The sequence below is a fragment of the Dendropsophus ebraccatus genome, chromosome 11 (genome assembly GCF_027789765.1).
Source record: "Dendropsophus ebraccatus isolate aDenEbr1 chromosome 11, aDenEbr1.pat, whole genome shotgun sequence".
NCBI lineage: Eukaryota > Metazoa > Chordata > Amphibia > Anura > Hylidae > Dendropsophus > Dendropsophus ebraccatus.
The window spans coordinates 51,094,389-51,109,602 of NC_091464.1; the positions used below are offsets into that span (position 1 = coordinate 51,094,389).

The following is a 15,214-nucleotide window of genomic DNA, read 5'->3' on the forward strand; positions in this document are numbered from 1 at the left end:
CCTATCCTTTTTTCAATAACCAACATTTTTGGAGACACTGGAAGGAAGAACACTGCAAGATGTAAGCTTGTGTCCTTAGTGTCCAGCGTCCAGACTGAATGATCAGTTCAAACATCAGTTGACCTCCAATGCTTTGCTACTGTGCTAGTACAACGGACCAATTGCACAACCAAATTTATAAATGGATAAAAAATGAAAAAAAAAAAAAAAAAGAATGAAATTACTTTGCATTTACTCAGGTGTTTTAGCCAATTGACAGGAGTCAGAATTGGCAGTATGATCTATCTGCAGCAAGTTATGATGACGTACTGTGTGTTTCATACATTGCCACTTTTGTAGGATTGACTCAGATCTAGTATTCACTTTACATGCATCAAGAAGCCTTGGGTGTCTACAACCCATCACAGGTTCAATAATTTTGGCAGTTCCTAACCAAATTGGTTGGTCTTGTGAGGTTCTCCCTGTATGCCTTGGATATGTACTAACCCAGTTATGTAGCAGTCATAATAAGTCCTGGGCAAACTCGCTCTGATAGTTACATGTTTGGTTGCACCATTTTGGCTGCTTGTATTAGAACTTTAATAGAACTGACCATTAACCTACTGCCCATTTTTCCTTAACCGTTGATGATTTACCAATGTTATTCAATGATGCATATTTCTTTATAAGAAAATGATGATTTACCTTCTCATCCCACTGCCAGACACGCCACAAATCATTGATGTTTAGCTCTGGTTCCACATACTCTTTTCTATAAAATGCAATAAAGGGCACCTGGAACAGAGAATTATCATCAACAGGACGTTCTATTTAAAAGAACACCACCATTTAAGTACATGTGGTCATATGAGTTCAGATTGTTTGGTCGACATCTGTGGTTATAAATCACATACCTCGAAGTGTTGATTTCTCATGAAATTTAGAGCGTCTCTGATTTTCTGTATGGTGCTTGGTCCCTTGCGGCTGAAGCTGCTACCAACTTGACCACGTTCCAAATAATCACAGCTCTCCTGTTATAGGAAGTCAGCAAGTGTGTTATTAGGAGCCACGGAATTCAAACATCAAGTGTTAAGTCCTTTAGCTGCTTTACATATAAGACAGCTAGCAGCAATCAGATTTTATGCTCTACATTTGGTAGCACATGGCTTCCTAAATATATAATCTGGTGATGAATCCATGGAGCAGAGTACAAATAAAGTCTACATGCTGCTTGTAATTAGCTTGATGTCATCAAAGTGCCATTGAATGAAACTTGAATGAAAAAATGTAAGTATCTAAATGATTACAATGCAAAATAGAATTATAGGACAGGAATACATAAATAGTTATAAAAATAAGAAAAGACTTGCTCTAGTGCCAGACAGAAGATGTTGTTACAATATTAAAACTACCTGTTGAGAGATGGTTAGTGTTGAAAATGCATTCCGGTAGATCCAGTCAGCCTCTTCTTCCAGCTCATCATCTTCAGCAGATTTAACTGGTATAGTTCGAAGCTGCATTAAAAATTAAGAGTTATGTCCTCACTATAAAAATCGAAATAAAAATGGTAGACCACTAACTGAGCGGTAACGGTAAAATGAATCCTGGCACCAACACCTTCAAGTTTCATGGTTAATATACCTGGAATCTTTCTGGCAGATCTGTGGTCCGGATCTCATTGTCTTGATCAGTTAAGTGACTGCTTTCCAGTTCACTTGGCTCATAAATTTCAAAGATGCTGCGCCGGCTCACACGCTTCTTAGCAGTCTTCTTGGGTCTGACACGAGTTTCGCCATCTGCTTCTTCATCCTCATATTCATACTCTTCCATTTCCTCATCATCTTCATTGTATTTTTCAAACTCTTCATAATCAAAATCAACACCGAATATCTCCTGAGCTTCCTGCAAAGCACTGAAGAAAAAAAATATAAAAAAAATTATAGGAGCAAACATAAATTTAAAATAAATCAATCAATCTCTATTTTCAGGTAATACTTCACCCCTTAAAAACTAGAGGGCATTTTGATGCCTTTTGAATGCCACCTCATAAGTAAGGTTTGATAGAAAGGCCCGGATTAATCAATCTGAGACAAAAATCTGACACACTGTAGATAGACAGTGACCAACAGACAATTCTGTGCAATAAAAGCGGAGCTGTTATTGTTTGCTATTTGTCTGAGGCAAAAACTGTGTCGGATTTTTGTCTCAGATTGATAAATGTTGCACAAAGTGTTTTACAGAAAAAAGCACTTAAATCTATTACTTACGCATCTGCATATCCTGGAAGCTTTTTTCTCCATTTGGGTTTTTTTAATGGTTGTCCATCATCATCAACAATGAAGTCATCAATGTCTGCAATGTACAAGGATGTTTTTCAGTCCTGGTCTCAGATTTTATATTAAAAAACTAACAAAGCATTAATGGAAATGCTTACCAGATTCCTCATCCTCCTCCTCTTCATCTTCCTCAGCAGCAATAGGTGGCTGATCACCCAAGTCATGTCTATCCTCATCCTCACCATCTTGGAAGATTTCCTCAGCAATTGCTTCTTTTTCATGCTCCTCTTTTCCAGCATCTTCCTCTTCGTCTTCATCATCTGACATTTTCTTCACTCGTCTGAATTTTTGCTGTATTAGGAAATGTCAAGAAGGAAAAGTCAAGAACTTGCACTTAGATACATATGCATAGAAGTACTCTTTTGCACTTACACATTCAATGTCACCTAACAAAATGCAGTAAAAGGGATTGCCTTATGACAACGATTCCTTCTTAATGGTGCGTTCACACCTACAGGATCTGCAGCTGATTTTCTGCAGCAGATTTCATTTAAATAACTGAACACATCATCAAATCTGCTGCAGATCCTGTAGGTGTGAATGCATCCTTAAAGATAGCTATTGGCCATACTGGACACAGCAGGGGAAATGTACCATTATAAGCCAACCATTAGAAATGTCTACAAGCCCTATTAGAACAAATAGAAAAAAGTGGTCTTTACGAGACTACCACTATACAGCAGCATGCTCTTCCCTAGGACTATGGTGGCATTAAAAATATATTAACTTCTTAAATCTAAAAATAAATGAATAAACTCTATACTTACACGCTTCACTTTAACACCCAAGTTTTCTTCAATGAGATCAAAGTCATCATCTTCCAGTCTGTCATCAAATGCTAATTGTACATGGAAGCAAAAAAAAGTGCAACTTAATCAGATGACATTTTTACAGAAGATTATTCTGCAATCTTTACATCTTTATAATACTTACTGCGCTTTCTATTTTTGTGGCCAATTTCATCGTCTGAGCCTCCAGATTCACTCCCAGCTTCTTCCTCTTCCTCCTCTTCTTCCTCATCATCGTCGTCATTGATAAAATCTTTTAAATTTCCTTGTTCATCCTGCTCATCTGGATTTTCATCCTCCTCTTCTTCATCTGAACAAAGTAAAAAAAAAAAAGAGGATTTTTTACTCACCGTAAAATCTCTTTCTCGTAGTCTTCATTGGGGGACACAGATACCATGGGGTATAGGCTGCTGCCACTAGGAGGCGCTGACACTAAGAGAAACAAAGAAAGTGACTCCTCCTGAGCAGGATATACCCGCCCACAGGCACTGAGCTAAACCAGTTTGTACAAGAGCAGTAGGAGAAGTCAAGAACAGGTAAAGTAGAAATAACACCAAAAACGGAGAAAACTACCATACCGAGGAAAAACCCCAAAAGAAAATGGGTGGGTGCTGTGTCCCCCAATGAAGACTACGAGAAAGAGATTTTACGGTGAGTAAAAAATCCTCTTTTCTCGTGCGTCTTATTGGGGGACACAGATACCATGGGACGTCCAAAAGCAGTCCATGGGGTGGGAAAGATAACCGCTAGACAAGAGCGCTTGGCGAGAAGGCACAGAATAGCACCAACACAACCATCAACTAGGAATAGAGCAAGGGATGATGCTGAATGCGTCAGAGAAAACCCCGACAGGTCCGCGGCAAAGGAAAGCAGGTCTAGTCCCTGGAGCAACGTGCTGCACTGCAGAGTGGGTTGTGGCCTTCCTGGAAGCCAGCAACATGATTTAACATTGAGTCCAACAGAACTAGTAGGCTAGATGTGGGGAAAAAAGCAGACGCCCAGCCAAGTAGGCGACCACAGGCGGCAGGGACTTACTCTGAGGTAGAACAGAAAAAAGGCAAATACAACCATGACGGGAGAGACTGGAAAGTGTTTCGTGGCACCTAGAGGCCTAAGGCGTCAAATAAAGGAGAAAGGACTGAGAGTCTCTCATAGAAGGTGCCACATGAGATGCAGGAGAAGCTGCGTCCCTGACTATGGAGCAGGGAAGAATGGCCAGGCTGAAAGCTCCATAGGCCTAGTAGTACAGTCTTCACTGAGAAGAGAAAGCCATGGCCTATGACATGAGTTACCCCATCTGAGAAACACATACATGTTAATAAGAATAAAGCTTTCCAAGCGTAATGCAGTCCAGGGAAAGAAGGAGAGGGAGAAAAGAAAACCATGATCTGAATCTTGAGCAAGTTGTCCTGAAAAGAGTACAGTAGTACCAGGTACCCCGCAGTGTCCGACAGAAAAGATGAGCAGAGGAAGCTGGTAGGCCGGGAAAAAACCAACTCCATGGGCTGTTAAAGCCTTAGAAAGGAGGTCGATTATATAAAACACTCCGCTCCAAGGAAGCCTAGAGGTACTCGAGAGCATGGAGTCAAAGAAGAAAACCGTTGAGGGAGGTCGAGGTAAGGCTGATGGGCACAGGAGTTGTCACAGGACAATGGGAACAACAGTTAATACATAGACTAGAGTCCATATGTAGACTAGATCTAGAAACCAACGCCTCAAAGGGTGAGCAGAGACATTGCTTGAGAAAGGAACCTTATACGGGATCCAATGGCCACATTGAAGATATTAGCGGATCAACCAGCTCAACCGGATCCCTAGGCAATTGGAAAGGCGAGAGCCAGATGCATTCTGGTGGACAGAGCAACAGGAAAACAAGGGGACTTTAATGGTGAATGAGAAAAGATGATCGAGAATTGGCAACTTGCCGAACAAATGAAGCCTGGCCAGAATGCAATAGGTTCGGAGACGATAGAGCCTTAGGTAGGGCCAGACATAGGCCAGTGAACAACCCTGTTTGCAAGTAGAGGAAATCTTTAAGGGAGAAGTTCTCGAGGACTCCACATGGGAGACAAGATTAGGGAGGGGGACCGGGAGTCCCATCTGGAGAGCATGGCAGGTCAACAAGAAGACCAAGGACAAGCAAGTCAAGCAGGAGTGCTCATAGAGGCCAATGAGGGCCGAAAACCCACACCTGCCTGTCGGAAGAAGCAATCTCGGAATAACAGTCCTCTGGAGGACTGTAGGATACCTATTATACTAAATATTCCATCCTCACGGAGGAGAGAAGGACTGCTTGAAGATTTCCTGACTGAGTAGTAAAAAACCAAACCTAGGATAGGGGGGTCATGCACAACAGTGTGCTACTCCAGAGCGTAGGAATAACTGTGTATGCGGGAGCACTGCAAAACCCTGAACTGAGAACAACAATGCTTCATAGTCCATATGGCCAAAAAAGGACACTTGGAGAAGCTAGACCACAAAGGGACCATACACCTAGGCTTAGGACGGTAGAGAAACAGTACAGGCAGTAAACAGGAATCCTTACCCTGTGAGACTGCAGCTGCCTAAGAGAGAGAAGACTAAATACTTGCCATGTTGGCCATAGGCAGATGCAGAAGAAGACGTCCTAAAGCAGCACTGTGAGTCATGTAGGCAGTCGATGTCCTACATACACCAGGGGTAGAAGAAACCCTTACTGTTTTACCTGAGGAACCGAGAGGCCTCACTTCACCCAGATCAAAGAGAAGAGGCAATGTGGCTGGTGCTGACCAAGGACAGCTTCCTGAAGTAGAGCACCATGAGACAATAAGAACAAACCTCGCTGAGGGCCATCCGCAGTATAGCAGAGGGGACGGTCTAAGCAATACAATACTACTACTGTTACTAAGCCATACTACTGGGTAACAGCCAGTGAAACAAATGCCAAAACATGGTAGTTATGCCCAGATGAAGGACAGAAGAACCACCCTGACAGTACCAGGATGAAATAGTGACTGTACCTATATGCTGCCGGCCACTCAGAGGACCAGAGTATGACAGTACAACAGTCCGGGGGCAGGTAAAGCGAGGGGTTCTGTACCTTGTGTAGTGGGACACGTAGCAGGATGCTCGGGCTTTAGAAAGGATACGGCCCGAGAGGAATAAACCAAGGTTACACTGCCCGAGAGCAGGTAATGAGACTTGCTAGTGGAAACATACAGAAGACGAAATGGTGTGGTAACAAGTTACCCTATGATGATCCCCTGAAGTGACAGGCACCGATCATGGGAGTCCTACGAGGATGAAAGGTAATATAGGGTAACACGAGCAGACTAGCTGCAAGCAGTAAGTAACCAAGGACCAGCATTCAAGAGATACAAATCCCTGGACTGGAAGCAGGTAATGTGCCTGGTCAGACCTGTAAACTAGACAAGCAAACAGAAGCCTACAGGGTGTGCTCTGGGAGCAGGGAAGAGAAGAGGACTGAGTCCCAATGTAAACGAGAACTGGACACGAGAAATGCCAAGCATCACCACTATAATGCACTATAATGAGTGGACCTGAAGAAGGTGTATTACATCGTGTAACAGAATACCACAATCTGTGCACACCGAACTACAGGTAATGTAGTTGGAGCCATATCATGCAGCAGAGGGCAGAGCTCTGAATAACCTTGTACCACCACCTGGGAGGGGGTAACATGTCCAGTTCTATGTCCGTGACATCATGTAGTAAAGGAATCTATGTCATGAAGATGAGAGGCAGGTCTGAAGCACCGCCCGCTAATGGGTGATGTGAATGACAGGACATGTGTTGTGCTTGTGACATCCTGTAGCATAGGGGGTAGCTCTGAGTAACACAGGAACAATGATTGGCAATGGGTGATGTGTCTGGTCCCATAACCTGTATGACCAACCATGTAGCAGACGGTTCTCCTGGTTGGGAAACCGTGTAGCAGAGGGTTCTGCTCAAAGCCCAGATACACCGCCTGGAAACAGATAACGTGTCTGGATCCGTGTCCTGCTCGTGGCACCATGTAGCAGAGGGTTCTGCTCAGAGCACATACACCGCCTGGATAGTGGCTAACGTGTCTGGTTCCATGTACTTCTCGAGACACCATGTAGCAGAGGGTTCTCAGAGTACAGATACACCACCTGGACAGTGGGTAACGTGTCTGGTTCCATGAACTTCTTGTGACACCATGTAGCAGAGGGTTCTGCTCAGAGCACAAATACACCACCTGGATAGCGGGTAACGTGTCTGGTTCCATGTACTTCTCGTGACACCATGTAGCAGAGGGTTCTGCTCAGAGCACAGATACACCACCTGGATAGTGGGTAACGTGTCTGGTTCCATGTACTTCTCGTGACACCATGTAGCAGAGGGTTCTGCTCAGAGCACAGTAAACTGTCTAGTAGTGAGTAACGTGTCTGGTGCAGTGTCCTACTTGTGACACCATGGAGCAGAAGGATCTCACTGAGGGCACAGAAACACCGTATGGTGATGGGGAATGTGTCTGTGCGTATGTGGTTGGAGGGGAACCAGAATGTGTATATATGTATTAATGTAATCTTAAATATATAAAATCTGACACAGAGGGGTCAACCAGCACCAAAAATGCTGGATCTGCAGACCAAGGGTTGCTGGAACATTATATGGAACATTGGCCATAAGAAAATTTGATGCAAGCCATTCTTATATATGTAATGGTGTAATAACCACTTCCACCAGTAGGTGGCAGGAGAAGCTGCTGGGAATAGAACAGTGTGTGTGGTAGCTCTCCCGGGAGACCACACACACGTGGCAGGGGGGAGCAACATCCCTCAGTGTAGGCTCAGTGTAGCCACAATCCTAATAAAAAGGCAGGATGCTGCAGCCCGCAGCACCCGAAAAGGGGCGGGGCAACCCGGGAGGGGGCGGGGCATCACAGTGAAGGCTCCACAGAGTTAAAAAGATAACAAAAATGGTGATGCTGCAGGCCCTTACAGCATCCGAAAGGGGCGGGGCCTAACGGGAGGGGGCGGGGCATCACACAGTAAGTCCCAGCAACTTAAGAAAAATGTTGGGATGCTGTGGGCTGCGCGGCTCCCGAAGGGGGCGGGGCCTAACGGGAGGGGGCGGAGCATCCCACGGTGCAGAATCAGCCACATAAGATACAGGGCTGGATGCTGTGGCCCACGCTGCACCCGAAAGGGGGCGGAGCCTAACGGGAGGGGCGGGGCATCCACAGTGCAGTAGTGCAGGCTCAGCAACCTAAGAAAAATGGCGGGATGCTGCGGCCGACAGGGGGCGGGGCCTAACGGAGGAGGCGGAGCATCCTCCAGAGCAGGTACTCCAGGCATAGCCACAATAGGGAAAAAAGGCGGGAAACTGCAGCCTGCACAGCACTGACAGGAGTGGGAGACCCCTCACTGTACACCCCATGGCACCCAGAGAGAGAGGCACAAGTACAAAATAAAATGGAGGAGGGGGCTGGCCTGTTACTGACTGAGGAGAGAGCCACAGAGGTACAGTGACCCTGAGGGAGTGGAGCATGGGGAGATGAAGAAATCCCTGTGTGAGGAAAGCATGGCCCGGGGGTTGTCTATAAGAATACAATGGTGGCCTGGGAGGGAGGGCAGGGGGAATATACTCACCAGGTAGGAGCCCATACTCACCATTGCCGTCTTCAGCCGGTGGGTGCCTCACCTTACGCGCCAAGCTCTGGGGGGCGAGGCGGGAAGGGGCTGTGCGGATATAGAGTCCGCAGAAAAGGCGACCAGACAGTCAGACTGATTTGGTGCCATGGTGTCACGTTGCCGGCCGGTGGCAACCGAGGGTAGACAGTCCATCTATATTTATGGTCTGTTCCCTGGTCGCATAGTGAGGGGATCAGGGTGGGTCTAGATTACCCACCGTGCCCAAGAATCCATAGGACCTAGAAGGAAAAAGAAAATCTAACTAACTAAACATAAAGGAAGAAACTGGTCTGGAGAACCCAGACCTGTGTCTGCCTCCTACTGACACTAAGCTAAACTGGTTTAGCTCAGTGCCTGTGGGCGGGTATATCCTGCTCAGGAGGAGTCACTTTCTTTGTTTCTCTTAGTGTCAGCGCCTCCTAGTGGCAGCAGCCTATACCCCATGGTATCTGTGTCCCCCAATAAGACGCACGAGAAAAAACAATATTTTAGAAAATATGTGATCTGGATAAATCTGATGATAATCCATAAGCAATAACAAGGATGGGGTTCCTGAAGCTCAAACGTGGTGGGTGCCAACAGCTACAACTTAATGGTACTTTTTCCACATTCAGGATTTGGCTATAAAAGTGTTTTTAAAAAGCAGATATTACCCCAATTTTACTGCATGTGAACAGAGCCTTATTAGTACATCATTAACAGTGTTGGGCTCAAAGCCCAACTTCACCAAGTGCAGATTTTTCTATGTAATATTTGCCTCTAGCTACCTACAACTATGCACACAGGTGCATATTTATTCTGTATCGAGGAGAGAAGTCCATCGTCTGTGCTAGGCCTGGATTCTAGTTTTAGGATAAAACATTAAAAGCGGTTTGGAAATGAGAAGTATTTAATCTATTCAACTTACCATCATCATCTTCAACAAACTTCTTAGTGGATCTTTGTACTACCTCCCCCTCATTGTTGTATTCTTCCTCAGATTCCTCTGCTTCACTTTCCACAAAGTCAGACATGTTTATTCTGTGACGATAAAATGTAGAGTGTTACTGTCATTCTTACACCAACCTAGACTGCCATTTGTAGAACTGTCTTATACAATACAATGTCCAGTCATTTTCTACAACCTTGTAGATTTTTAAAAAACATTAAGTCAAGGTTCCCAACTTTGTGGCTCATCAGCAACATGAGGCTTTTTGGCTCTCTGCATATGGCTAGGTTAGAAACGCGTTGGGAGATGCCATATGAAGTTTTGGGTTTTGGTTTTTTTTTAAGGGAATTCAATAAAGTTTAGACAATTTTATTCGAAGTGCTAGACAACTCTCTCTTCTTCATAAATAACTTGTGTAAGGCTAGGGTCACACTGCGTTTTTGCAATTGAAAAAAAGCATGCATTTGTGTGTTGTTTTTTTTTTTTTTTTTTACAGACACAAAAGTACTGTCAGCTACGTTTTTGTGTTCGTCAAAAAAACACGGATCCGTTTCTCTTTTTTTTTTACAATGTAAGTCAATGTAAAAACAGATGCAGACAAATGCATCCAGTTTTTTTCTTCAAAAAACGGATTGCAAAAACGCATTATGAACCTAGCCTAAGTGGTTATCATGCAGGCAATGATAGCTTTAGAATGTGTACATACTTGTCACGTGTTTTTAATAAAATGCAAAGTGAGAACTGAAACAGAACCCATATAGCATCTCAAGCATATCCTGCATTTCACGCTGGATATTTCTAATAAAATATGTCACTGTTACTCATCTAAATTACATGTATGACTGGCAGTTTGTCATTCACTGTGTGCAAAGTTCTTTTTCGAAAGTGTTTTCACAAGCCCAATATGAAACATTTCAGTTTCACATGATGAATTTCTCTAAATGAAAACACGCAACTACTTGCAGGGGTTATGCAAAGATTAAAAAGGACCAACAAAAAGTTTATATATTGCTAGAGGAGGCCTGAAAAAAAAAAATACATACTTAAATCTTCTGGTTGCCCCCTCCCATCACTCTTCTTCCTACTTCAGTAACTCGTTTTAGCAGGGACAGCCCACTCTGCCAATATCATGCCCCCCAACCAGTGATTATCAATGGAGGGGGCCAACCAGATCAGTGCTCAAGGGCAGTAGGCCCCTCCCCAGTACTCCTTGTGGCTTACAAGGCAGAGGCCTTCACAGCTAAAAGGGAACGGCGCAGAGGGTGAAAGTAACGGACTTACCTTCATCCCCAGCACGCCATGCCCACTAGGGAGCTATGGGCAGGTTAGATTAATCTAAACTGCTGATAGTTCCCCTTTAAAGCGACTCCGTTCAGCAGGTGACGCAGTTATTGTCCTAAAAAATTACTTTTAAACTTGCAGCCCTGTGTCAAACTGCCGTGGCCTAGAGTGTCTGTGCCCTAATTTTGCACCACCCCTCCGTCCCTCCTCCCCACCCTCTTCATCATTAGGAATGCCACTGGCAGGATTTTTCCTATTCCTCTGCAGTGAACACTGCACAGGTGCCTTACAATCCAGCCCATGTGCCGTGTTCTCACAGCTGATGAATAATACAAAATCTGCCTGGGCCATTGCTAATGACGAAGAGGGTGGGGAGGAGGGACGGAGAAGTTGTGCCAGCCTAATGCATAGTCACTCTAGGCCACGCCAGTTTGGCACAGGGCTGCAAGTTTAAAAGTTGTTTTTTAGGACAATAACTGCATCATCTGCCGAACAGACCCCAGGACAGATCTTGGATTAAAAGCAGCTATCCGAAGGTACAAGTGGTTTGGGGGGGTCATATTGTGGGTACAGAGTCACTTTAATGCTACAAGCAAGAGTCAGAAAGGCGGGCCTAGGGTCACACTGCCCTAGTGCCCGAAAATTCTCGTCTTCTCGCACTTTGGTGTACATGCATATCACAGAATGGAAATTAAAATATAACAATATACAGTATTCTCATAAAATTACTGACATGAATCAGAAAGCACTAATCCAAAAATTATAAAAATCAATGCAATTCCACTGTATCAACATAAGCCAGTGGGCTCCACTGTGTCCCGATGATAAACCTGTGGTATATGCCAACTCCAGTATAACTTACACCTCCCTATATCTCCTCCCTCATCTCTGTCTACCGCCCTACCCATGCCTTACGCTCCTCTAATGACTTAAGACTAACATCCACCTTGATCCGCACCTCTCACTTCCGTCTCCAGGACTTCACCCGAGCTGCACCAGTTCTATGGAATGCATTACCCAAGACTGTCAGACTCACCTCCAATACACAAAGCTTCAAACGTGCCCTCAAAACTCATCTAATCAAGCAGGCTTACCAGGTTCCCTAATTTTTACTGCTACCCTCAAACCCCCCCCCCCCCTTCCCCCCGCACACACACCTACCTCCGCCACACACACACAAACCAAGCATTTAAGCACCTAGACCTGTGCATGCAGGCATTGGCTGGTGACAGGTTCATCCACCCTTACCTGCACTGCCGGACCATAAGAACAATGATGCACTTTGCCCCTCTGCCATTCTGTCTCGCACCCCCTCCTGATAGTGTGTAAGCTGATGCATGCGAGCAGGGCCCTCACTTCTCATGTATGGATAATTATATGTATATCTTTGTAATGTCTATTTTTTGTCTATGTATGTACCCCCAGAATTGTAAAGTGCTGCAGAATCTGTTGGCGCTATAAAAATTATTATTATTATTATTATCATCTTACATCTACATCACAATTCATACAGCACAAACAGTATAACTACACCTGGAGATCCCTTACAGTTGTTGTGTACAGGCTATGTGTGATGTGAACCGGATGTTGAGATTATGATTAAAGACAATATAAACTCCACAGGGAAACTGAATAATAAAGAGTTAGTGATGTGGGTAATATATAAACCCTCACACTTTATAACTATCCTGCCCAAGGCGGAGTGTACACCCTAATAAGGATGACTGTGCACTGGAACCTAACCCTTTCTCCTACAAGCTCCTGTAAACTACTGCGATAACTATCTCACTAAGGGCCCATGCACATAGGAAAAGTGGCAGAATTTACAAGAGGCTTTACACGGTGGATTCTGCCTGTCCTATTGGTTCAGTGGGATTTCTTGTGCGCCTCTGCTCTCCCCACAAAGAATAAACATGTTGATTCTTTCAGCGGAGAGCTGAGGCGCATGATATATCCCATTAAAGCAATAGGGCAGAAAGAATTTTGCACGGACTCCGATCCTAAGTGCCGCCTCTTTTCCTCAGTGTGCACGGGCCCTAATAGGAATCTATACTAGCTATAATGTGCTAGTGACCCCCTGCTACAATAAACATAGATGTTGGCCCAAATAGGCAGGTGAAAACTCAATACATCATATGTACCTTGTATATAGCAAATGGCTAAACAGTGCAATGTATCAATGATTATATACATATAAGTAGCTGTATCAACTTGATCTCCATACTATTCAATTTAACTGAATCCCTTAAAAAAAAAACTGCAACATGTTTTTTACCTGTTTCTATTTCCTAATTGTAATTTTTACAAGTTATAATTGGACAGCCATCTTAGCGTTACATTCAGAGATATTCTTTAAAGCAATGGATAGGAACTGTCCCACATGAATGGGAAATAGAAGTTAGTACTCTCTGTGACCTTTGCACTTTAACAACCCATACAATCTGTAAGGTGGGTAAACTTGGGCAAGAAACTGACTGAGCTAACACCCACTAACACTGCCCATAGCATACTCTGTTACTATTTTCTCTGAAAATAAGACCTACCCTGAAAATAAACCCTGGATTCATTTTGCAGGCCTTTTGAAGAAGGCTTTAACTATAGGCCCTACTCCAAAATAAGCCCTAGTTACAGTCAGCTGACCAGATCCCTTACACTGGGTGGCTGAGCATCAGCCAATCAGTGCCAGTTATTATGCTCCACCCCCACCTGCTCAATACAAGCTGCAGGGGAGGCAGGAGGGCAAAAGGCCCTATTCCATGGGCCGACAGTGAAAAGCAAATGAGCACTGAGAGCGTTCATTTGCTCCTCGTTCCCCGCTGCCACTATTACACGCGGCAGCAGCGAGTGGGTGAGCTGCCCGGGTGAACGCTAGACCGTCCGGGCAGCCCATAGGATATAACGGCGGCAGCAGATCATTGCTATAGAAGTTGCTTGTCTTTCAACATGTTGAAAGACAGACGACTTCAACGATCAGCCGACATGATCGATGTATACAGTATGGGGGAAAGGTATACAGAATAGGGCACCTTACTGCAGAGGAGGAAAGGGAGGTTTACAATAAGGGGGAAAGGTATACAGTATATGGCACCTTACAGCAGAGGAGGGAGGGATGTATACAGTATGGGGGAAAGGTATACAGTGTAGGGCACCTTACTGCGGAGGGGGGGTATACCGTGTGCGTACACAACGACAGAGGGGGGAGGGAGGTATACGGCATGAAGACTAACTACAGGGGAAATTACAGTATGGGAGCCTAACGATACAGCATACAGTATGGCGGCATACCATGTTTCTCAGGAAATAAGCCCTGACCCTTCCTTAAGAGGAATTTTTTTCCCCCAGAGGAATACAGTATCATTCTCCATCCCATAGCTGGGGGAGCGGTGAGAGTCCCAGAGGTTGGACCACAACAGATAATCCTCCGTTATTATAAGAGAGGAATTGCCCTTTAAATCCCCGGATCTCTATGGGAGCCGATAAGCCAGCTATGGTTTGGATGGCACAGGCCTGGGTGTATGGCTTCTCGGGCTCCTCACACAGCTGATCACACTAGCCATCATGGCTGATGAGGGATCCTAGGCCATCACACATAGAGAAGGCGCCAGTGCTGTACACCAGAGCCGCACAGCTGTGACATGGAGCTTACTTGTCTCGTCCCCACACACCGTCCCTCCAATACAATAGTCTATACCGCAGCCTCAGACCCCGGAAAGACTGTGGCCTATACAACGGGCCGGCCTCCCTCCGAGGCACAGGCCCAAGTCGTAGCAGAACCTGAGAAAGATAAACAAGTCTCACCTTAGTTACCGAGCGTCTCCTCTCCCTGCACACGAAGACTACGACACGGTCTCGGTACCGCGCGAAGATGGAAGCCCCTTTCCTGAGTGCGAGACCAACGGAGGAGTGAAAAAAACACTCAGCAAACCAACGTGACGCAACTTCCCGCAGCTACCCACACAGCGCATGCGCCGTTGGTAGAGCGTGCCCATGGACGAGGAACGGCGCATGCGCGAGAGGTTGCCAGGTTCTACGGGTAAAAGCATGCTGCGCACGCGCGAACTCCGAGCTCCCGTAAGCTATTTGGGGCGCATGCTCAGTAGCGTTTTTTTTTTTTTCAGAATTTGTTGCGTAACCCCGGTCTCGGAATTAATTGCGTGGTTTAAGGTATTTAAAGATCATGTACGAAACATAGGCGAGATATACATGTAAACGAGGCAAAGTATTGGAAGTATTAGTATAGACTGA

At 45.0% G+C, this 15,214-nt stretch overlaps 1 protein-coding gene across 1 annotated transcript in view; it reads right to left on the reverse strand.

The window, feature by feature from the left end:
* SUPT6H (SPT6 homolog, histone chaperone and transcription elongation factor) overlaps positions 1–14,947 on the reverse strand; it is a 32,393-nt gene extending 17,446 nt beyond the window's left edge. The window contains exons 1-10 of the mRNA XM_069946072.1: positions 14,768–14,947; positions 9,668–9,780; positions 3,249–3,413; positions 3,083–3,153; positions 2,414–2,606; positions 2,247–2,331; positions 1,621–1,891; positions 1,392–1,493; positions 894–1,010; positions 685–774 (exon numbers count right to left, since the gene is read on the reverse strand). Of these exons, the coding sequence (XP_069802173.1) occupies positions 685–774; positions 894–1,010; positions 1,392–1,493; positions 1,621–1,891; positions 2,247–2,331; positions 2,414–2,606; positions 3,083–3,153; positions 3,249–3,413; positions 9,668–9,773 (1,200 nt within the window). The 5' untranslated portion in view covers positions 9,774–9,780; positions 14,768–14,947. The remainder of the gene's footprint in view (positions 1–684; positions 775–893; positions 1,011–1,391; positions 1,494–1,620; positions 1,892–2,246; positions 2,332–2,413; positions 2,607–3,082; positions 3,154–3,248; positions 3,414–9,667; positions 9,781–14,767) is intronic.
* Positions 14,948–15,214: the final 267 nt, after the last annotated feature.